Consider the following 24,522-nt stretch of genomic DNA (forward strand, 5'->3'; position numbering starts at 1 on the left):
CCCAGTGCGCACAGGAGAGTGGTGTCGCTGTGGGGTCCCAGGCAACCTCTGTCAGCAATGCTCTGAGTCTGGAGACAACACACCCACGGCCCTGGAAACGCAGACGCACGCTCACACATACTGCAACATGGACATATACATCCCCCTACACAGATCACACATACACACACCCACGGGCGCCCAAACACAGGCAAACACACAGAGACACACTCCCCACTACACACTGAAACAGTCACACCCATTCACACGCACACACTGTAAACTAGACACACACACTCAGAAACACAGACCCAGACACTAACACTCACACTCCCATGAGGGACTGGGCTCTGTAGCTAGCCTGTAATTTCAAAGTGCTGGTTATTGAAGTCCTGGGCTGAAGGAGGGGGAAACAGGCTGGCTCTGAGTTTTCCATGGCCCGTGGGTCACTTTGACCTGGCCGGGCCTCACCAGCAGGCACTTAGCCATCTGGTCCCCGAGCAGCCTGCTCCAGATGCTCACTGGGGGAGTACGGGTCAGGGAGGGGGCAACTCGGGGACCAGGGCAGAGTGCTCCTGGGGGCTACTCCCCTTCACCTAGGGCCAACTCTCCTTCCAATTCATTAACCTCAGACTGTCCGAGCCCTTGAGGGTGGAGGTTAGGGCTCCCTACTGGATCCCGATGGTCACTGCTAAGGGTAACAGTAGCCGCAGTGGTGAGAGTATAATAATAACGAACACTGACTAAATAGTTTCTATGCCCTAGGCACTGTGCAGAGAGCATTATCACCTCTGATCCTCACAACAAGCCTATAAGATCAGTACCAGTACGGTACAATTATACTGATGAGGAAGCAAAGGCCTGCAGATGCCTCTAGGACCTGCCCACCCTGGTCCTCGAACCCGGATTGTATCAGTCAGCTCTCGCTATGATAATGCTGCATAACAAACCACCCCAGACTCGGGGGCTTATAGCAGGTGTTTATGCTCACGTACAGGTCTGTGGGGTGAGGGTAGGTTGGCCGGTCTAGTCTGAACTTGGCTGGTGGCTCTGCTTCAGTCTGCCGTCAGCGGGGCCGAACTGAGTTCAGGTCTCCCCCATGTGTGTTGGTTCTGGGGCCCAGGCTAAAGGGGCAGCAGTTACCCAGGATGTGTCCTTCTCAGGGTAGGTCACCAGAGCACAAGAAGTCGAAGCAAACCACACCAGCACATTTGGACATGTTTTGGGGGTGTTTCGGGTTGGGGATGTATTTCAAGGTGAGGGTCAGGGACACCCACACCACAAAACATGGTCCCACTCAAATGCTGAGCGTCCTTACCAGGAAAGGTAACAGATTCTAGCCCTGGCAATTCCCGTTGCAGATGGAGAGGCCGAGGCCCGAGGAGGGATGGAAGCTAGACCAGGAGGTGGCCGTGGGGTCCTCTATAAACAGCTGGGATGCCAGGACACAAGGACTCGAGGACTGGGCAGCAGGGCCCACTGGCCAGGGGCTGGGAGGACAGCTCACCCTGCTGTCCCCTTGGGCACCGCGGAAGCCGGCTGTGCCTGAGCTGCCCTCCCGAGCTGGGCTATAAAGCCCCAGGTTTATGAAAGCAAGAGCAACCTGCCAGAAGGCAATGACAGACCAGTAATTCAGAAGAAAGAACACAGCTGAACCCCGCATACCTCTGAGGAGGAGAGATCTGACGCTCGCAGGGATCAAAGCTCCCGCACCAGGACCCACAGCAGGACCTCACATCATACTCCGGAGGAGGATGCAGCATTTTGATGATGTTCCGGCCCATTGAGGCACAGCCTGCAGGGGGTGGGAGGTGATCGTGGGTGACAAAACCTACTTGAGGGCAGGCTGCAAAATCCCCTGTGCTCTCCGCAAATGTCAATGCTGTGAAAGAGAGTAAGGAAAAACTTCCTGATTTAGGTCATTGTTTGAGGTTTTGGAGGAAAACATCTTAGTTCTTAGGAAATATCCCCTGAAGTATTTAGGGGCAAAGAGTCTGCAACTTACTTTCACATAGTCGATAAAAAAAAAAATTACAGGGGCGCCTGGGTGGCTCAGTTGGTTAAGCATCTGCCTTCGGCTCAGGTCACGATCCCGGGGTCCTGGGATCGAGCCCCGCATCGGGCTCTTTGCTCCGCCCCCCGCCCCTGCTCTCTCGCTCTCTCGCTCTCTCTCAAATAAAGAAATAAAATCTTAAAAAAAAAAATTACCTATAAACAGATAAAGCAAACACTGGGAAATGGTCATCGGTAAACCTAAGTGGAGGATATATGGGTTTATTGTACAATGCGTGCAAGTTTTTGGTGGGTTGGAAAATTCTGCAGGTAAAAAGAGTTTTTAATCACGTAAAACTGACAACAGCCTGATTCATTTCATTAAGTAAGTTCAAGAGACGGCTGAGTCAGGCTCATGAGTCTTCTTGAAAGAAGGCACAGGAAGTGCCTTGGTAAATAGGGCAAATAAAACACTATTCCTACCAAAAAGGAAAGCACACAGGAAAATGTCCAACATCACAAATAACAGGGTGGGGGGGATGCCAAATTAAATAAAGTATAATTATTCAACTATTAAATTAATGTTAACCCTGTTTGGAATAATCATACTCCAGGTTGACGAGTCAGGGAAATGGAGACTTCACCCTTCTGCGGAGGCAAGAACCCTGTTGATTTATTTTTTATTGACGTGTAGCTGACACACAGTGTCACATTAATTTCGGAGATACAACACGGCGATTGGACAAGTGTGTACATTGTGCTATGCTCACCCCAAGTGTAGCTACGGTCGGTCACCCCATAGCGCTATGATAATAACCTTGAGTACATGCCCCGTGCTGTGCCTTTCATCCCCGTGACTTATTCACTCCAGGCCTGGAAGCCTGGTCCTCCTTCTCCGCTTCACCCCTTTTGGCTCATCACCCCCCCTTCTCCTCCCCCCCTCTGGCAACTATCAATTTGCTCTCTGTCTTTATGAATCTGTTTCTGTTTCCGGTTTTTGTTGGTTTGTTCCTCTGTTTTGTTTTTTAGATTCCACCTGTGAGTGAAATCATATGGTACTTGCCTTTCTTTGTCTCACTCAGTTCACTTAGCACGATGCCTTCTAGGTCCATCCATGTCATTCTCCATAGTGCAGAGGCAGAAACCTTCAGGGAGCAGTGTGGCTGGCTGTCTGGATCCTTTGCCTCTGGGCTCTATCCTAAGGAGATGATCCTACACGAGACTCCACACATTAAGGTGACCCATGTTCCACAAGAGGCAGTGTCTTTGCTGGGAACTTCAATCCTTAGTTCTGCGTGGGGAGAGGCAGAGGGAGAAGCAGACTCCCTGCTGAGCAGGGAGCCCGACGCAGGACTCCATGCCGGGAGCCTGGGATCATGACCTGAGCTGAAGGCAGACACTTAACCAACTGAGCCACCCAGGTGTCCCCAGTCCTTAGTTCTGATTGCTTCCAGCCCTTGCTTCCCTGCCTCCTTCCTGGGCACAGCCCTGCTGCGCAGTTTTCACGGTATGGTAAAGAGCTGCTGAGACTCTGGTCACCTCTGAGCGTCTGGGGCAGGGACTGCTTGGTACTGCTTGGCTGGCATCCCTGTTAGCCCCTGCAGCACTCAGCGGGCTCAAGGTGCTGCCCCCACCCCACCAGTGTGGGAAATGGGAAATGCCATATTCTCCTGGAGTCTGGACACGCGCACTCCCCGGCCACTGTGGCTTGACCAGGGTTGGTCACCTGACCTAGTCTAGCCAGGTGTAGTGCTCACACCCTCAGCTGCCCTTTCTGGTCCGTGGATAGACACCTGGCCCATGGGGAGCCAACTGGATCTCATCTCTGGGAGTTATTTTATTATTATTATTATTATTATTATTATTATTATTATTATTATTTTAAGATTTTATTTTTAAGCAATCTCTACACCCACCATGGGGCTTGAATTTACAACCCGGAGATCAAGTCACACGCTCCACCGACTGACCCAGCCAGGCGCCCCTCATCTCTGGGTTTTCAAAAACAAATGTATTGTCTCATTTCCAAACATTGGGAGACGTTTTAGCCATCTTCTTGCTGGTTAGCTTAATCCCAGTGTTTAGAAGGATAAACTATGTGATCTCAATCCCTTGAAATCTCCTGAGATTTGCTTTATGCCCCAGCATATGGTCGATTTTGGCAAATATCGTCTGTGACCTTGGAAAGAATGTATGTTCTGCACTTTCTGGGAGGAGAGTTCTGAGAAGATCGCGGTAGAGATTTGGTTCATCATGTTGTTCAAATCTGTGGCCCTAGAGGGTTTTTCATACCTTTTCCCTCAGTTACCAAGATAAACATTTTAACCCCCACGAGATATTTTTATTCTTATAAACATCTAATACTCATTGGGATCTAACTTTTCCAGCGCTTTTCATTCCTTCCTGTGTTCCTGGGCTTCTGACTGGGGTCATTTTCCTCTTACCTGCTGGTGATGAATTCTCTCAGCCTTTTGTTTGTCTGAAATATTGTTACTTTGTTTCCAGTTTTGAGGGATAACTTCCCTGGGCTAAAATTCAGTCTTGGCCTCCCTTCCCTCATCGATTCCTTTGGTAAATTCGATGAGTGCTTGGCAGAGGCTCTGGGTTTGTGCCAGGCGCCAGAGATGCAATGGTGGCCAAAAGGAAACGCCCTTGCTCTTCAAGAAGAGAAGGGAAGAGTGTGTCGGACAAGGAACCGGAGGTGCAAAGGCCCTGTGGCTGGAAGCAATTGACACGAGGTCAGTGTGGCTGGAGAACAGAGGGTAAGAGCTGGAATGGCGGGCTGCACCTGGGCCATACAGGACCACGTGGGGCCATGGTGAGGAAGAATGCTTTGCCTTCGTCCTTACAGGAGTAGTCAGGCTTCTTAGAAAAGATGAAGCTTACCTGGACCTTGAAGGATGGATGTGATGAAAAGAAGCAGAGAATGGAGCAGAAACGTGATGTGTTTTGAACATTGAATATTTGAATAAGTGCTGAGCCTGCGCTGGGCCACTTTTATATCATTTTCCCCATCCTAGGGAAGCAGGATTGCATAGTGGTAAAAGGCCATGTGTGACTTTGGGCTGGCCGGCTTGAAGCGCATCACATACTCAGCTGTCTGACTACGGGCCGGTCCCTTCCACACAAGTCAGTTCCCTCACCCGGGAAACCAGAATAACACTTCCCACCTCACAGGGCACTTTGAGGACTTATAAAGGGAACCGGTGCCGAGAGCTGAGCCTACAGCTTTGCAAGAGCCCAAATAGCTTAGCGCTTTGTTTCTATGGGTAGAATTTTCTCTTCTGCTGAGCGACAGAGAGGGTAAGTCACTTGCCCCAGACCCCCAGCCAGGGAGTGGTGGGGTGGAGACTTCACGGCTCACGGGTTGCTTTGATTTCCTGTTCAAGGGTCCTGTCCCCCTCCCCTTTCCTTAGGCAGGGTCACTGAGGCCCAGAGAGGTGGTTTGCCCATGGATACCCCAAATTTGGGAGTGGTAGAACAATTCATTCATTCATTCATTCATTCATTCATTCATTCATTCCTTATCGAGTGCCTGCTTTATGTCAGGTGTGATCCAGGTACCACAGAAAGAGTTGTGTATAAAGGGATAAAAAAAGCCCCATCCTCAAGCTCACATTCTACCCCGGGGAGACTGACACCACACTGCATGAATAAATAAGTTAAATCAATTTGTTAGATAACTCTAAGGGCTGTGGAGGGGAATAAAGGGGTGAGGGGATGGAGAGTGGGGTTGGGGGAGGTTGACATGTTCCACAGGGCAGAAAGCTGATACTGGACCCAAAGGAGGTGAGGGAGGGAGCTGTGAGGACTTTGGAGGGAAGCGCATTCCAGGCAGAAGGCACAGCGTGCGCAAAGGCCCTGAGGTGAGGGTGTTCCGGGGACAGCAAAGAGGCCAGCAGGAAGGCAGCCGTTGGCTGCACTGCGGAGGGGTCAGGGAGGTTGGCCAGTCCCCACTCCTTGCTGGAGTTGCTGGGGCCTTAAATGGCTGGATTCCGGTGAGTCTACTCCTGAGCCCTCTTCCCACCAATGGCGGGGGTGGGGGTGGGTGGGGGAGGCTCCTTCCTGAGTCTGGGGAGCAAGAGAGGGTTTACTCATGATCCACAGCACTGCCCTGCCCCAGCTCCCTCCCCGGCTCCTGCTGAACCTGCTTCTCTCCCATTCCTGGACCCTCCTTGGGCCAAGTGGGGGCAGTGGGGCCTGAATATAGGAGGGAGGCACTGGGCATTGGGCTGCAACCCCTCCTTACCCTCCTGGTTTTAAAAAACTCCTGATAATGGGTGTGACCTGCAGTGCAGGCTGCCCAGCCTCCCCCTGCACACCGCCCCCCCCCCCCCCAAGCCCAAGCTGTCTCCTCATGCTGGCTTCTCACTCCCTCTCTTCCCAGGAACTCAGTGGACCCCTGAGCTGGACTGGCCCTAGACCCCAGCGTACCCATGAGTGTTACGAGTGTGATTGTAACTGCTGAGTCTCAATTATATACAAGAGAGGGAGACAAACATTGATTGGGAACCCACTGGGTGCTGGGCACATTTTGCATATTGCTAACTCTAATCCTTATTTCAGCCTTGCTCAAGAGCTATTATTACACCTATTTTATGAACAGTAAATGGATTCAGAGTAGGGAAAGGTTTAGGTTTTACCCAAAGGTACCCAATAAGCAGATGCTAATTTTTGTAATAAAAGCCCATTTTAGTGATTGCTGGGAGCCAGGTAGCCAGATCCAATATCTGTGGAGGCTGCGGGAGAAGAGGCGGAAGGCAATGAAGGAATGGCTTTTAGTTTTGATCCCTTTGTGTCAAACTCCTGGCCAGAGAGGTCATTGGGAAATGTTTGCCCTGGAGCCACCTGGGAGATAGTCTGCGATAATGGCTTCCCATTATCTGAAGAATAATCAAGGGGAAAAGAGAGATAACCCCGAGGGTAGAAAGGAGCTCTATTTGTTAAAAGTTCAGGAAGGGTGGCTTTGGGTCTGTTTCATGAATAAAACACCCTGTCCAAGACTGGAACAGGCTACCTCCAGAAGTGGTGAGCCTCCCATCACTTGAGGCATGTAAACAGAAGTGACTTGTCTACTTGCGAGGGATGCTGCAAAGGGAATATCCTGGTGTGAGAGGTTGGCCTGGATGATTTCTGCAAGCTCTCAGACCTGGGAGTTTTCAAAAGGCCCTGGCAGAGAATTCTGCCCCAAACTATCTTGGGCAGGAGGCTTTTGATCCGAACCAGTCCCACCACACTGAAGCTGCAGTCTGGCTTCCCCACGCCTGGGTGTTTTCACAGAAAGGGGCAGGGGGTGGATTCCGGCTGGAGGAGTGGATTCCTCTAGTTGCATCAGCTCTGGTGTGACCTCTGACGTTTACCTTTCTTTGTTCCCAGATACACCAAACACACACAAACTCATTTTTCTGGCTTAAAAAACAATGGGAGCAGCCAGGTAGGTCAGGAGAAAACTGGGGCTTCGGGAAGGTAGACAGGGGGTTGGGGTAGGGGGGAGGGCCCTTTGGACCACTCTGCCTTGGCGGGTTCCCCAGCATTGACCCCGGGGGTCCGGCAGGCCTTGCCTGGACACCCTGAGGAGGGGAGCACGCCTGCCTCTTGGCGACTGTAGGCAAATCAGCTTTGAGCACCTATTGTGTACTAAGCCCTGTTGTGGCCAGCGGTAATGAACTTCCTGTGGGTCAGATCATGTGTACTGAGTTTTACCGATGTGTATTTCCCTTTTACTTCTTTTTTTAAGGTTTTATTTATTTATTTTTATTTATTTATTTTTTTTTAAAAAATTTTATTTATTTATTTGAGAGAGAGAGAATGAGAGAGAACACATGAGAGGGGATAGGGTCAGAGGGCAAAGCAGACTCCCTGCCGAGCAGGGAGCCCGATGCGGGACTCGATCCTGGGACTCCAGGATCATGACCTGAGCCGAAGGCAGTCGCTTAACCAACTGAGCCACCCAGGTGCCCTTATTTATTTATTTTTTAAAGATTTTTTTTTAAAATTTATTTATTCGAGAGAGAATGAGATAGAGAGCATGAGAGGAGGGAGGTTCAGAGAGAGAAGCAGACTCCCTGCCGAGCAGGGAGCCCGATGCGGGACTCGATCCTGGGACTCTGGGATCATGACTTGAGCCGAAGGCAGTCGCTTAACCAACTGAGCCACCCAGGCACCCTAAGGTTTTATTTATTTGACAGAGAGAGAGAGAGAGAGCACAAGCAGGGAGAGCAGCAGGGGAGAGGGAGAAGCAGACTCCCCACTGAGCGGGGAGATCAATGTGGGGCTCTGTCTGATCCCGGGACCTGAGCTGAAGGCAGATACTTAACCAACTGAGCCACCCAGGCGCCCCTTCCCTTTTACATTTGAGGACGCTGAAATTTGCCCGTAGTTATAGACCTAGTGCATGCTCCAAAGCCAGTGTCCTTCCTGCCCTCCCTGTCTGGTTGGTGGGCCTGCCCCACGCTAGGGATGTTGTAAAGGTTGGGGCCATCTGTAAAGGGGACAACCCAGGGACAGGCACACAGTGGCTGCTCAGCAGATGCTCAAGACCGTAGGTGCTCAGGGCTAAGCGTGACAGAATCGAGAAGCAGGCCACCTGAATCAGGAAGCAGCTGGCTTGGCAAAAGTCCCGCTTGGGCTCACAGCTAGCTGGGAGACTGTGAAAATCTGGGACTCTGTTTCCCTATATATTAACACCTGGCTGCAAAAGGGGCTCCCTTGGACCTGACCATCTAAAATCCCACCTGCTTTCCTAAACTCCTTCCCTCCCACTCTGCCTCCTCCGCCACGACTCCACAGATCATCAGCCTTTTCTGGATTCCTGAAGTACCCCTAATTCTGCCCTGTCTCCTGGCCTTTGCACACATGGTCTCTCTTCGGAATTGTCCTGCCCCTACACTTCCCCTGTCTTGCACCTTCTCCTGTGTTCCGGCCTCCAGCAAGGGATCCTAAGGCACTTTGGCTTATTAGCATCGGACGTCGCCCCCAGTTGCTTTCTTTCCATCACAGTACTTCTCCAGGTTATAATCCTTTATTCATGTTTTGTCTCTTCTGTTAGGAGACAGTGAGGGCAGGGACCTGTGTTGTTCCCCACTGTAACCCCAGCACACAGACGAGTTCAGCAAGTACCCGGTGAGTGAACCAGAGAATGAATGAACAAAGGAGTGGAGGAGGTGTCTCCGGCCGAGCCAAAGAATAGGGAGGCCGTGGGGGCGGGGGCCCAGGGTCCCGAGGAGTAGCCTCTGCAGGAGGCTACAGGGTGTGCTCGGCCTGCACCGCCTCTGGGCAAAAGCAAATCTCGGAGGGGGCGGGGGACCCCGAGCCTGGGCCAAAGTCCAAGTCCGCAGGGGGCTGCGCAGGAAGCTACTTATACCTAGGACCCGCAGCCGCCGGCTCGGAGCCCCACCGCCAGCCAAGGACAGGGAGGCCAGGTCAGTTGGCGGGCCGGGTGCGGGAGCCGGGGACCGAAGGGTCTGGGGGAGGGCCGCCCCGTAACTGGCGGTCACCGCGGCGTACGACCCCGGGGCTACTAGGTCTCGGCTCCTCGAGATGCCGTCGCGAGCTCCAGGGCAGTGGCGCCTCGCGGGGACGGGGAACTACATTTCCCAGAAGGCTGAGAGAACTTGGGGGTCACAGGGAAAGCGCCCCGGGCGGCACAGCTTCCCGGTACGACAGGGGACTTTGGGGGGTGAGTGGGCGGCCGTGAGGTCCCGGCGGAGGCCCCCTAGAGGCGGCCTGGCTGAGGGGATGTGACGGCGGGGAGCAGAGCCGATGCGCAGCTCTGTGGCGGGGCCCGACTGCTGCGGAGGCCTCGGCAATGTTGACTTTAGGCAGGTACGGACCGGGCGGCGCGGCTGGGGAAGCAGAGAGACGGCTCTCGGGGCCGGGTGGGTCCCGCGGCCCGCAGTCGGGGCCGCCGCCGCCGCCGCCGCCAACGCCCAGTGGGCGGGGGCCCTGTTGCCAGGCAACGGGGGCGGGGCGGGGCGGGGGCGGGGCTGCGCGTTCGAGGGCGTGGCGAGCGCGTGTGCGCGGGTGAGAGAGGGATTGTGTGTGTCGGAGAAGGAGTTCCTGAGTGTGTGTGTGTGTATGTGTGTGCGCCTCTGGGATTGTGTGGTCAGAGTTGCTCCGAGAGTGTGTGTTCTGAGTGGGAGTGTGTCCTACTGGAACGGGGCGTGGAGGCGTGTGAAGCGGGCCGAGCAGGTGTGTTCGGGAGTGTGCGTGGTGGCAGCATGTGGATGCGTGGGAACTGGGAGGCCCCCCTGCCGCAGTTCCGTCCCCCTCCCCGGGCTTGAGGTCAGCTCTGCGGAGGAGGCGAGACAAAGGTCTGCGCCCTCCCCCTGGCCTGAGCTGGCCGCAGAACATCACCTCCTTCCCGGGTGGATGGCTGGAAAGAGTTGACAACCTGTAAGCCTTGTGCCAGGACGGGGTGGGACGGGCCTGCTGGCTGGAGAACCCGGCTGCCTGGGGCGGCAGCCCCTTTACAAAGTCATAGGCCAGAGAGTTTTGTCTTTTCCTGGTGTCTCTCCCCAGGCTCCTCCTTCCAATGGCTGTTCCTCTCTTGCATTCTCCCTTCTGTCAGAGCTTCCTTTTTTCCCACCTTTCCACCTTTTTCATCAGTCAGCCACTCTTTGTGGAGCCTGGGAGCTCCATCTCTGCCTGGGACAGCCTTTCTTTAATCTAGAGCATTTTCCCCCTTTATGCATTTACTAATAACAGCCAGTCTTTGAGACAATAAGCCTGGGAGCATAGAACATTCTCTCAAGGGGATAAAACTGGCCAATGTTTTAGAGGGTAGTTGGTGGAGAGGTGGTATTGAAATCCCTGTATCTGTGAGGAGGTAACCCGCGATCTGAGACCCAGTGATAAGCTCTGGTCAGCAGGGACAGGGCAAAGGCCTTAAATGGGGGAGTATTTGTCCAAGGAACAAAGAGAAGGCTAGCATCTGACCCTGGAGAGTGCAGGATGAGTTGACATTGGTAAGTGGGAAGCAGAAGAGAGGAAGAACAGCCTCCCTCATGAGGATGATGGTATCCCATGGAATCCTTAGAATCTTAAACTGCAAATGACCATTAGAGAATCTCTGGGCCCATGTGGTCAGTGGGACTTTTCCTGTTTTCTACCAGAGCAAATCTCAGATGAAAGGGCACTTGCAATGACAAGGGTGCCCTCGGCATTGCCTGGCTTAGAGGGTGGATGCTTCCTGGAGGAATGACTCCGTGGGGAAGGGTAGGTCACCATTAACTTGAGGTGGGACGTCTTTGAGCCAGAGGCCACAATGCAAGGGGGGCAGTGGGCCCAGCACAGGCCCAGTGGAGTGTTAGGGTGCTGCCGGGTCATCTGAGCAAGGCCCATTTTTCTAGACCTGGCAGCAGGAGTAAGAATCAGCCATAGGGAGGGAAAGGTTAACTGGGTGTGTGTGGGATGGGCTTTTCTGCTCTGTCCCTTACTCCAGAGTTTGATGGGGCTATGGAGTTGGAGACAACTGGGAGCACTTCTGGGGACAGGTCAGGGTGACCCTAGTTGACTAAGATTCCGTTTTTTCCACTGCTGCTTTTATTGGCACAGCTAAGCTTCCTGTTGCCAAAGGATTATTTCTTAACAACAACAACAACAACAACAACAACAACAACAACACAACATTATTGCGTATTTGTCTTGTGGTCGTTCTCCTCCTTCTTCAATCAAAATCTCTGCTTTTAAAAGAAGCCCGTCAGGGGCGCCTGGGTGGCTCAGTCGTTAAGCGTCTGCCTTTGGCTCAGGTCATGATCTCAGGGTCCTGGGATCGAGCCCCACATCGGGCTGCCTGCTCTGCGGGAAGCCTGCTTCTCCCTCTCCCGCTCCCCCGGCTTGTGTTCCCTCTCTCGCTGTGCCTCTCTCTGTCAAATAAATAAAATCTTAAAAAAAAAAATAAAAAAATAAAAGAAGCCCATCACTCCCTGGCCCAAGTGAGCACCAAGGTTTCTTTTTACCCCACGGGCATCTGAGCTGCAGGATCTCAGCCTGCGAGTCCAGCACCATCCGATAGGAATGCAATGTGTCCCATTTATCATTTAAATTTCTCTAGTAGCCGCATTTTAAAAAGTAAAAAGAGGGGCGCCTGGGTGGCTCAGTTGGTTAAGCGACTGCCTTCAGCTCAGGTTATGATCCTGGAGTCCCGGGATCGAGTCCCACACCGGGCTCCCCACTCAGTGGAGAGTCTGCTTCTCCCTCTGACCCTCTCCCCTCTCATGCTCTCTCTCACTCTCTCTCTCTCAAATAAATAAATAAAATCTTAAAAAAAAAAAAAAAGTAAAAAGAAATCGGTGACATTACTTTTTTTTTTTTTTTTTAAGATTTATTTATTTGTTCCAGAGAGCGAGCAAGCACAGGAGCGGGGGACAGGGGTAGAGGGAGAGAGAATCTCCAGCAGACTCCCCGCTGAGCGTGGAGCCCCACTCGGGCCTCGATGCCATGACCTTGAGATCAGGACCTGAGCTGAAACCAAGAGTCAGATGCTCAACTGACTGCCACCCAGGTGCCCTGGCATTACTTTAAAGACTGTATTCCGAACAGTGCAGCCCTTTGGTACAATGCCCTTAACAGGCTATTTTCTGTGTCTGTTCCAGCTGATATGGAATTTTGGTTTTGTCTTTAATTAAAAAAAAAATCACCCTTTGGGTTGAGGAGTGTACCTGCTATGGCCTCGCTGACAATGGCCCTTTGTAGCCCTTTGCCCTCCGCACTGTGGGATTCCAGAGCTTTGCTCCTCGGCCTCCTAGCGGCATGAAGCAAGCTGGCTGGTGTGTGGATGCCTCCAGGACTCAGAAGATGGCTCCAGTGGGGCCCAGGGGTGCTGGCTTCTTGGAGAACCCAGTCTGCCAGGGCATAGTCATGCGGGCCCCTTTCATGCCCTTTTCGTATGGACTCACCTGCTGTCATGAGGTTATGGGTGGTTTCACTTAGTGTAGGTGTCAAGAGGCGCCCTTCTGTTTCTCCATCTGTAAATCGGTAAATCGGGGAGAGTAAATGGGGCTTATAAGGAAGACCAGGATGAGATAAGGGTGTAGAGGAGCTTTACAAGTTGTCAAGGGTAGCTCACCAAAGCCTCTGTGTTCAGGAAGCTTCGAGGCCATGATGGGGGACAGGCCTCTTGAGTTTTTGTGCTGTGGGAGCCTGACTAAATCCTTGGAGGCAGAATCCCGGTGGCAGATGCAGGAGGTCTTGACTGCCTTGTGGGGGGAGATGTTTGCCTGCTATACAAATTGTTTTGAAAAATCTTTGGATGCTATTACTTTGTTAGAATAAGTATCAGTCCATTTGATTGGACAACTGATTTTGGGAAGTTCTCAAGGACCTAATTTTTATCATCAGTATTTTGGGTCAGAGTCAAGGCAGCAGGGTAGGGGCTTTCCTCTGCCCCTCATTGTAACCTTGGGCAAGTCACTGAACCTCCTAGAACCTCAGTTTCTTCTGCTTCTGTTGAGACGATCACGTGGCTTTTCCTTATTTGGCTGTTAATGTGGTGAATTACATTGATGTTTTGATTATTGAACCAGCCTTACATTCCTGGGACGACGCAGGATCCTGAGGTGGTATCCTTTGTATATGTTGCTAGATTTGCTTTGCTTTTGTTGCTGTTGAGGATTTGGGTGGCTGTGCTCATGAGGAATAGGGTTTGTAGTTTCCTTGTCATGTCTTTTTCTGGTTTTGGTATTAAGGTAATGCTGGCCTCTTTGTGTGAATTACAAAGCCGTCTCTCCTATTCTGTATTCTAGGAGAGACTGTGTGGAATTGGAGTCATTTCTTCCTTAAATGTTGGTAGAGTTCATCCAGTGAAATCTTCAGGGCCTGGGGCTTTCCGTTCTGGAAGATTTTTAACTGTGAATTCATTTTTTAAAAATAGATATAGGACTATATGTTGAAGGAATTTTGTTAGCTTATGTCTTTCCATGATTGGACCATTTCATCTGAGTTGTTGGCTTGGGGTCATAAGCCCCTTTATTACCCCTGTAATGTTTGTGAGGTCAGTGGGGAGATATTGGCGATTTGTGTCTTCTTTTTCCCTTGGTCAGTATGACTAGAGGTTCATCTATTTTATTTTTTTCCCAAAGAACATGTTTTGGATTTGATTTTTCTCCCCGCTCTGTTGTTCTGTTTTCAGTTTGATTGATTTTTGCTTTTATTTTTTCCTTCTGCTTGCTTTGGTTTTAATTTACTTCTCTTTCCCTAATTTCTTTTTTTTTTTTTTTTTTTAAGATTTTATTTATTTATTTGACAGAGAGAAACACAGCGAGAGAGGGAACACAAGCAGGGGGAATGGGAGAGGGAGAAGCAGGCTCTCCGCCGAGCAGGGAGCCCGATGTGGGGCTCCATCCCAGGACCCTCAGACGCTTAACGACTGAGCCACTCAGGTGCCTCTCTTTCCCTAATTTCTTAAGGGCAAAGCTTATATTACTGTTTTGAGCCTTTTCTTCTTCATTAATATAGCTCTTACCTCTTAGTCCTGCATCCCACAATGTCTGATATGTTGTATTTTCATTTTCATTCTGTTCAAGATATGTTAAAATTTCCCTTCAGACTTCCCCTTTGACCCATGGATCATTTGGAAGTATGTTCTTTAACAGGTATCTTTCTGTTACTGATGTCTAGTTTAATTCTCTTATGATTTGAGAACATACTTTCATGCTTTCTGATTCTTTTAAATTTAAGATTTGTATGGGGCACCTGGGTAGCTCAGCTGGTTGAGGGTCTGACTTTTGATCTCAGCTCAGGTCTGGATCTCAGGTCTTGGTCTCAGGGTTGTCAGTTCAGGACCCCATTGGGCTGCACGCTGGGTGTGGAGCCTACTTAAAAAAAAAAAAAAAAAAAAAGGTTTGTTTTATGGTCCGGATTGTGGTCTGTCTTGGTGGATATGTGCGCCTGGGAACAATGTGTCATTTGCTGTTATCGTGGGATGTTCTATAAACGTCAGTTAGGCCAAGTGGTTGGTGGTGGTGTTCAGGTCATCTCCGTTCTTACTGATTTTCTGCCTACCTACTCTGTCAGTTCTGAGAGACGAGTGTGGAGGTCCCCAGCTGTCGTCGTGGATTTGTCTGTTTCACCTTTTAGTTCTGCCGGGTTTTTCTTCATGTGTTGGCCTCAGCTTTTTATTTTTAATTAATTAATTAATTAATTAATTTATTTATTTATTTATTGACAGAGAGAGAGGGAACACAAGCAGGGGGAGTGGGAGAGGGAGAAGCAGGCTCCCCGCCGAGCAGGGAGCCCGATGCGGGGCTCGATCCCAGGGCCCTGGGATCATGACCTGAGCCAAAGGCAGACGCTTAACAACTGAGCCACCCAGGCGCCCTGGCCTCAGTTTTTTTTAATTTTTAAAAAATTTTTTATTGTTATGTTAATCCCCATCATTAGATTTAGATGTAGTGTTCCATGATTCATTGTTTGTACATAACACCCAGTGCTCCATGAAGAACGTCCCCTCCTCAATACCCATCACCAGGCTAACCCAACCTCCCACCCCCCTCCCCTCTAGAACCCTCAGTTTGTTTTTCAGAGTCCATCGTCTGTCATGGTTCGTTTACCCCTCCGATTTCCCCCCCTCATTCTTCCCCTCCTGCTACCTTCTTTTTTTTTTCTCTTAACATATATTGCATTATTTGTTTCAGAGGTACAGATCTGAGATTCAACAGTCTTGCACAATTCACAGCGCTTACCAGAGCACATACCCTCCCCAGTGTCTATCACCCAGTCACCCCATCCCTCCCAGCCCACCCCCCACTCCAGCAACCCTCAGTTTGTTTCCTGCGATTAAGAATTCCTCATATCAGTGAGGTCATATGATACCTGTCTTTCTCTGATTGACTTACTTCGCTCAGCATAACACTCTCCAGTTCCATCCACATCGTTGCAAATGGCAAGATCTCATTCCTTTTGATGGCTGCATAATATTCCATTGTATATATATATATATATATATATATATATATACCACATCTTCTTTATCCATTCATCTGTTGATGGACATCTTGGCTCTTTCCACAGTTTGGCTATTGTTGGCCTCAGTTTTTTAATCTGAAAGATGGGCATGCCCCACGGCGTTGTTGTGTGGACTGAATAACACAGTAGTCCTAGCTAACATTTATCGAACGTTGCTAGGTGCCAGACACTGTGCTAAGTGCTTTCCTTGCATGATGTCATTTAGTCCACCTGACAATCCCGTGAAGGAGATGCCACTATCATTCTAAGCCTTGGGAGACTTGCCCAAGCTTGTACAGGGCTTGTCAAGCCCGACCAGGCTGGGGTGTGCCGTGTCTCAGGACTGCATTCTGCCCTGCCTCATCAAAGCCAGGGCTTGATGTCCAGTAACTTCCCAGGGAAGGTCAGCTGGCTTATTGTTATTGCTTTTAATATATAACATGTAATTAAATAAATGTATGCAGTAACATCACCCTAGTGGGGTGTTCTCGAGGGTGAGTGTAAAGAAAAGGGGTCTGCAGCTCACCATCACACAGAGGAGGTGAGAGAGGGGACCCAAGGCGGAAGAGGTGAGGGCCTGCCCATGGATGCCCCTCCCAGGAAAGGGGCTCACTCCGGCCCCGCTGATTAGGATGCACAGGCTGCCAGAGGCTTTTTGCACCTGGTCCAGGACGTGCTAGTTGAGTGAAGAGTGAATGCACGTCTTCCGCTTTCCTGAAAGGAGTTCTAGATTTGGGGAATTAGAGCAGCTACTGGCCATTTCTTTTTATTGTGAGACGTAGGAATGCTTCAAAGCAATGTTGTTCCAGATTTGTCTGTGGCTGACCACCGTCGCGCTGTGACATTCCCACAACCCTCCCGTCTTGAGATGGTTTCAATGGCTTGCATGCCCTCAGGTTCCAGCATGGGGGCTACAGTCCTTGGATTAGTGTCCTCTGCCTTTCCCTTAGGATGCATGTATTCCCAGAGCCCCCCTCTAGAAAGAGGTGAGATGCCTGTTGGCTTTAAGCAAACAGAGGGAGGGGGCAGAAGAGCCTCAGGCCTGGAAGCAACCTGTGCACTTGTACCTTTATGCCTGTTCTCCCCTCAGTCCAGAATGTCACCTGGGGGGCGGGGGGGGCGGGCGGTGGTGGTGCAGTCTCATCAGCCCTGCTTCATCAAAAGGAAACCCTGGGCTGAGACTGGTCACGGAAGGCCTGCCTGTGGTCCTCCCGGGAAGGTGGGAATGATCCGACCCCAGCTCAGATTTTGAGCTGCCCAGAGACCTTCTTCTGAGCCAGATGCCCCCCCACCCCCACTCCCATGCAGAGTAGAAAAAATGAGGTTGGGGACCTGCCTTAGCCTAAAACTCTGAGGAAAAAGACTCTGGCACGTTCATTCTTGTGTCCATGTCCTGTGTCAGACAGCGAGTTCTACCTCAAAGTTGCTCAATCAATATTGCCTGAATCAGCTGAGAACGCCAAGGGCACTTGGGGGTCCCCTGGGAAAGGCAGAAGAGGCTGTGGGTCCAAAGACATATTTTGCAGTGATAGAGGGTGGTGCCGGAGGACCCCAGCCCCTCTGGCCCCCACCTGGTTCCTCCTGCCCTTTGCCATATGTGATGTGTGGATCCCATTTGGCGATCGATGTGACTTTGACTCTCTGGGCCCCTACTGTTTGTTTGGATGTCACAATGTGACCCTGGGTGCTGTTGACCCGCAGCAAATCATCCCCTGAAGTGTCCTCAAAGCCTGCAGTAAAGTAAATTGCTATGAGCTGCTTCCTTACCAACCCATAGCGTTTCTGTAGCCGAGTCCATTCATCGGTGACCTGAGTGGAATTATTCCTGGTTTCGGTAGGTAGCGCCTGTCCTCTTTTTAAACACAGAACTCTGCCATCTGTGACCTTGGAGCGGGATTCCATTCTCAGAATGACCTGGGAGAGAAAGCCAGGACTTTTGCTGCTTTAATAAGGTTGAGGGTGGTTGGGGGTGGGGGAGGGGAGGCGGGGGAGGACGCTCCCCTTAGTCAAGGCAGCCCACTGGTGTGCAGGGGTGACCGAGGGACTCGGGATCCAGGACCCTCCTGATCTGCTCAAGGGGGACCCGGGTCTTTTGTTCTTTTCGGCTGATCCACTTTCAGGAGGGAGGTCCGCCCTTTCAGGTGAGTTTTGGGAGGTGACAACAATCAGGAAAGGACGGTCAGGTCTCTGGAGGAATACCACCGTGGACCATTAGTCATTCTCTCCTGCCAAGCAGGCCCTTCTCCAGGCAACGCAGATCCCCCACTCTCAAGGTGACCCGGGTACTCTCCTCCCACCTAGACAGTTTGACCCGAGGACACTGGGACCTGGTGGGGGCTGAGGTTCCACTTTTAACCAGCTCAGTCCTAATTGGGAGACTCTGCTGGATGAGCCTTGGCTGCGCGCTTTGGCAGCCCCAGTTTCTGGCAGGAATCGGGAAGGGCTGGGCTGGCTGTGGCCTGCCTCTGCCCCCCAGCCCTGCCTGTGATCTGGGGGCCTCTCTGAGCCTTTGGCTTTCTTACCTGCAGAGTAGGCATAGCCGTAGTGCTTGCCAAGATGGGGTATGTGAACCTGAAATAAAGGCTCTTTGATCTTGTGATCTGCACTGGGAAGTTTCCTGCAGGCGGGTCTTAGTCCTCAGACCCACCCCACTCCCCTAGAGTGTCACCTCCCTAGTGGATTGCTCAGAATGACATTGAGTTGAATCCTTAACAACACCTGCAGCATTTCCAGAAGATATTGCTTCCCCCCAAGGCCGGTGGGGAAATAGGGGACACAGTTCCCAGTTCCCAGCGCTGAGGCTCTGGGGAGGTGTCATTTACATACGGTGAAACTCATAGACCTTTGTGTCCAGTTGGAAGGTCTAACATGCAAGCTCCTGGCTAGCCAGGCTCCAGCTGAGATGGGGAATACTTTCATCGCCCCCGAAAATTCCCTGTGCTCCTCCCGGCCAGTGCCCCACCTTCCCATCCAGGTGCCTCTGCCTTCTTAGGCATGCCCTGAACCGTCCCCAGGCCTGGGTTTCCAGCCGCGACTCTCTGGCCATCACCTGCACCCTCTCTCACACTTTACCCTCTTTCCTCTGGCTTGGTCCCACCAGTGTAGGGTCAGCCTGTGAGATAGGAGGCATAAAATTGAGGGCATGCCAGTTTCGCCTGGGATTTGGGATTTCCTATCCTCGGGAAGGTGTGCATCCCCTCAGGCAAAAATGATGGAGAGCTGGGGATCCCGAGACAGGCAGGCTATGTGGGCACGGAGGGGGCCTTGAGAATCAGGCCCACAGATAACTCCGTTTGCCTATCGGTAAAATGAGGATGCCAATGACCATGGGAGGATAGGGTTGGTGGGAGGCTCTTGAGGAGTGAGGGGGGGGAATATTCCATGTTCCAGGTGTACTGGCCCTATGCTCCACTATTTGATGATCCAGAGGGCAAGGCTGGGTCTCAGAGGGCCTTTTGTGGGCAGCTTCTGGTGGACGGTTGGTGAGGATGCCTGGTTTATGGAGTTGCTGAAGGGGGCAAGGAGGATCTGGAGGTGACAATGGGTAGTGGAATTTGGGGGGGGCAGGGTTTCAGGACTGCTAGTACCCCCCTGTTGCTCCACCCCCACTCCTTCCACCCAGCTGTACACCCTAGGGACTGACCTGCCTTGAAGAGATCCCAGCCCCGGGGTTTCTAAGAACCTGCGAGAGCCCTATCCCGTCCCTGGTCTGGCCATCCCGCCTCCCGCCAACGCTTGTGAACACTACTTGATTTCTCAGCCTAAAAGGTGCCATAAAAATATTGATGAAGTACAGCGCCTGGACAGCTGGTGAATCTGTTGCCTCAGAAGCGGAGGGATCTGCTGGCCACACACTGCTGGCCGCCCACCTGCAGAATCTCCACGGCAGCCGCTTGGGCAATTTCCTGCCTCCAATGTGAAGCCAGAAGGGAGGGGATCAGAGTCCCAGGAGCACAGCCAGCTGAGCTGGAGGGCCCTTCAGAGGTGTACTTTTAGCCTCTGCTTTTTACTGATGATGAAACAGGGCCACCGTTCACTCAGCAAACATTTACTCTTTGTGCCAGGTGGAAGACACAAAGATGGAGGAAAAAATGGCCCCTAGCCCAGAGGGATGAGTATGAGATAGGGACAGAGAACCAAATAATCGTAATAGGGTGTGCACTAAGGACACAAAAGAGAGTGCAGTGGGTGATGGTAGAGGAGATGCTCCCATTGGGTCTTGAGGGGAAAGAGGAGTTCGTCTGGAGGTGTCAGAGGGATAGAGAGTATTTCAGACATGTGCAGAGCCATCGTAGAAGGGTCTAGAGTGTGATGTTTGGTGTGAGTGGTAGGGTGGGGCAGGAAGGATGGCAGGTAAGGTGGATGCAGGTGAATTCATCACCTGTCAGTGCTGGGATGGGTGAGCCCAGTGCAGGTGAGGAGGCCTGGGGTCCAGAGTGTGGCAGGAAGAGAGGCATGGGAAGCTGGCTGGGGCTAGAGTGCCCCATCCTGAGGGCAGTGGGAACAATGGGGTCAACAGACAGCTTGGACTCCTGGATGAGAAGGGCGAATGGTCAATGGCAGGCAAGCTTTGCCTGGGTGTTGAGGGTTGAGATGGGGACTGGGGAGCAGGGGCAGTGAGGCAGACACGGCTCTGGAAGTGGCCGAGCAGGACCAGAGCAGCAATATGGTGGCTTCCCAAGCTAGCTCTCCTTCCATCCCTCCCGGGGGCTCCTGTTCCACCAGTCAGCCCCATCGCAGCCTCTCAATGGGGCCTTGCAGTCGGGTGCTTAATAAACGTTTCTTTTCAGAAAAGATGAATACCCAACTTTTACATCAACATGGATGGGACTGGAGGAGATTATGCTAAGTGAAATAAGCCAAGCAGAGAAAGTCAATTATCATATGGTTTCACTTATTTGTGGAACATAAAGAATAACATGGAGGACATTAGGAGAAGGAAGGGAAAAATGGGGGGGGGGATTGGAGGGAGAGATGAACCATGAGAGATTATGGACCTGAGAAACAAACAGGGTTTTAGAGGAGAAGGGGGAGGGGGGATGGGTTAGCCCGGTGATGGGTATTAAGGAGGACACGTACTGCATGGAGCACTGGGTGTTATATGACAACAATGGATCGTGGATCACCACATCAAAAACTAATGATGTATTGTATGGTGACTAACATAACATAATAAAATTTAAAAAAAAAACAAAAAACCCCCCAAAAAACAACAACAACAACAACAACAAAAGAAATAGCCCTAAAAAAGAAAAAAGAAAAATAAACGTTTCTTTTCAAACAAGATAGAACGTCCTTTGGTTCAGTCCCAGGCTCTAGAGGCTTTGGGGCTGAGGTGTGTGCCCGTCTCCCTCCAGGGTGGACAGCCTGTTTTGAGGCCTGTTCCAGCTGTTTGGTCCTTTGTGAGTGGCCTCGCTTCTCCATGTGTATTCTCCAGGGCAACTTGGAATTTCCCGTCTCGGCCCAAGGCTTTGTGAGGTGCCCGTCCCGAGAGCCGCTGAGCCTCCACTGCTCTGCCTGATGCGCGAGGGGCCTGGGGGGCGTGGTATCTGACCTGGGACCTGAAGACAAGGAGGCTGGAAGGCAGGGTGTGGGGTTGCCTGCCTGGTGGGTGCCCACAGGGTGCCCAGAGGCCGCGGTCAGCGTGGGGCAAAGCTGTGCTTTCAATGTCACTCTTCCCTGTTTGCTGAGTGGTTGGCCCCCTTTGTCATTCGTTTATTAATAATGCGCTCGGGGGCGCCTGGGTGGCTCGGATGGTTGGGCGTCTGCCTTCGGCTCGGGTCATGATCCCAGGGTCCTGGGATTGAGTCCCGCATCGGCTCTCTGCTCCTTGGGAGCCTGCTTCTCCCTCTGCCTCTCTCTCTCTGTCTCTCATGAATAAATAAATAAAATCTAAAAAAAAATTAAATAAATAATGCGCTCGGGGGTGCTCACGTGGCCACTCTGTCCCTCAGCCATTTCATCCACATGTTCACGTAGCAGTACCTTTGTTGACTCATTCGTTCTTAGCTCTGCCCTTGGCCCCTCAGAGGGGAAGGTTGCCCTTGACAGGGACAGGAGGCCCACACATGCGAAGGACACGCCGGGCCACATCTTGCGTGCTCCGTGACTTTCCAGTCTTCCCACCATCTCTACAGGCAGGGTGTCGCAATGCTGCCCCTGGGGGACATTGGGGCCATGTGTGGAGACATTTTTGGTGCCACTGGCCCCGAGTGGGTGGCGGCCAGGGGTTCAGGGGACAGTCCCGCCACAGGGAGCGCTCCAGCCCCAAGTGTGGATGGTGGAGGGCAGGAAACCGTGCCGCCGATGCGGCAAGGAGCATGAATCCAGTATGTCGCTCCCCAGTCTCTTTTTTAAACACACACACAGAAAGAACATTTAGTACAATGTGGCTATGTGTTATTTTCTAAAAATGTATATATGTGTATATGCTGCGGGAAGTCTGCAGCTTGCTCTGTTCGTTTGACATTTTTTAAAGAATATCACAAGTTGACACATATGGCTAGTTTGTTTAAATTCTGTAGCTTAGCTGCTTTAGGAACGGGCCCCCTGCTATGTAGCCATTCTTCCATGCTCCTCTTTTTCTTTGCAAGCACAGGAGCTTTGCACACTCCGTGAGTTTCTCTGGTCCAGGCGCTTGGGAGTGAAATTGCTGACAAGTAGGAGTACGCCTTTCGGTTCACGCCCTCCCCAGCTCTCAAGACTGACCATCGTTAGGGTCGGCGAGGGGAGGCACAGAACTGCTGTTTTCGTTTGCATTTACCTGATTACTAGTGAGGTTGAGCGGGTCTCCCCACGAATGCCAGTCCCTTGGGTTTGCTCTGGGGCCTCTGGAGCCCTCTATATGCACGGTCCCAGTCACAGCACCTGGTGACCCAGACCTTGGTCCCGCTGGGGTCACTTCCCGGTCAGGGTGCTGGCCGCCCGTGACTTCCTCACCCAGCGTCCCCGCACGCCGTTCCTCTGCCACTAGCCCGGCCACCCTCGGACAGGGCACGACGAGGCCACCCTCGGACAGGGCACGACGCGGCTGATTGGGTTTTGGCTTTTTATCTTCAGTTTTATGGTTACACTGTAGTAACCTTTGCTGACTTGCTTCTGCCCGAGCCTCCCGGCCTGTTCCCAGAGGGTAACTTTGTTTCTGAGTTCTGGGGGCTCGGCACTCTATATCCCCATGGCTTGCGGGGGCCGTCCGGGGGGACTGGGCGGGTCTCCCGCTGACGCTGGCTCTGTTCCTGCAGGCAGACCTCTGCGTTATGACCCGGCTGCTGGGCTACGTGGACCCCTCGGATCCCCGCTTCGTGGCTGCCATCCTCACCATCACTTTCAATCCGCTCTTCTGGAATGTGGTAAGTGCCCTAGCACGACCCTGTCTGGGTTGGACGGACAGACGGATGGCTCTTGCCTCCCCGTGTCGGTCTCTGGCCAGTGCGGAATCGTCCTTACTGTTTCCCCTGCGAGGTCAGAGCCCAGTTAGGGGATGCTGGCCAGGGAAGCCCCTCATTCTGGGGATCCCACCACGTGCTGGCCACGACAGTCCCGGACTGCCCTGTGATGTGACTGCACACGTGCGCCCGATGGTCTCAGTCTCCTAGAGGTGGAAGTAGATGGCCTCGGCTTAGGGGCCCCCTCCTTCTCTGCCACGGTGCACAGTCTGGTGGCTTCCTTGTGAACCCCCGCCCCCTGCCATGTGCTCTAGAAACATGGTGAGTTTTTCCTGAACGAGGCTCCCAGCGCAGCAGTTTGCACAGGGCTGGGCGAGTGTGCCGGGGAGCAAGAACGAGCTAGTAGGAAGGGAACACAGAAGCCGCCAGAACAGCACCCAGCTCTTCTGTGGGTGCAGGGGACACTCGGGACCGAGAGCTGGGGGGGCGGCCAGGCTGTGTGGGAAGGGGGCCCCAAGCCCTCTGGGGAAGGTGTGGGAATGGCCGATAGGCCCTCCTGCTACCGCGTCTCTCTGTGACCCCAGGCTGTTGGGGGAGCTCTTGGGGTTTCTGCAGGGATGGAAGGGGGTGGCAGTGGTGCCCCCAGGGCTGCTTCCCGAGGCTCCTGCCTGTGCCTGTGCTTGGGTTTGCTGATGCAGAGCCACGGACGTCCTGTGATCACCCTTGAGGGTAGCCTGAAGAAGGCCAGCCTCAGCTTTAGCAAAACACACTGTTCCAGACTGTTCTCATCTCGGGCGACCACTTGGTCCCAGGGGCGGAACACGACATGTTCTTCCTCCTGTTTATGAGTTAAGAGTCTTTTCTCTATCTGGGGAGATCGGTGGTGGGTGGGCGTGGGGGTGGGGGCGGGGCTGCGTATCCCAAAGAGGCCACATTCCGAATGTGCCGTCGCTCCTGTCCTGAACATGCAGGACCCACCCCGAGATGGTTGGTACCGGCCTCCGGCTGGAGGGGACCAGAGGGGAGGGAGGAGCTCTGAGGGACAGAGGTTAGAGCTTGCTTCTTTGTCTAGAACCCTTCTTGAGGGCGCCTGGGTGGCTGGCTCAGTGGGTTAAGCGACTGCCTTCGGCTCAGGTCATGATCCTGGAGTCCCTGGATCGAGTCCCGCATCCGGCTCCCTGCTCGGGCATCCGGCTCCCTGCTCGGGCATCCGGCTCCCTGC

General features: G+C 52.4%; 1 protein-coding gene across 8 annotated transcripts in view; it reads left to right on the forward strand.

The window, feature by feature from the left end:
- The window catches only part of PEMT (phosphatidylethanolamine N-methyltransferase), a 99,946-nt gene that overhangs the window by 11,443 nt on the left and 63,981 nt on the right, over positions 1–24,522 (forward strand). For 2 of the 8 annotated variants that reach the window (XM_034989764.1, XM_034989767.1), the window contains exons 2-3: positions 9,020–9,093; positions 23,157–23,264. In XM_034989764.1, the coding sequence (XP_034845655.1) occupies positions 23,172–23,264 (93 nt within the window). In that variant the 5' untranslated portion in view covers positions 9,020–9,093; positions 23,157–23,171. Of the gene's footprint in view, positions 1–9,019; positions 9,094–9,620; positions 9,796–9,980; positions 10,366–23,156; positions 23,265–24,522 lie in introns of those variants that run through there. The other 6 variants (XM_034989759.1, XM_034989760.1, XM_034989768.1 and 3 more) reach the window with 6 other exon arrangements.

Source organism: Mirounga leonina, unplaced genomic scaffold, assembly GCF_011800145.1.
Source record: "Mirounga leonina isolate KUSES-001 unplaced genomic scaffold, KU_Mleo_1.0 Mir_488, whole genome shotgun sequence".
In the NCBI taxonomy this organism is placed as follows: domain Eukaryota; kingdom Metazoa; phylum Chordata; class Mammalia; order Carnivora; family Phocidae; genus Mirounga; species Mirounga leonina.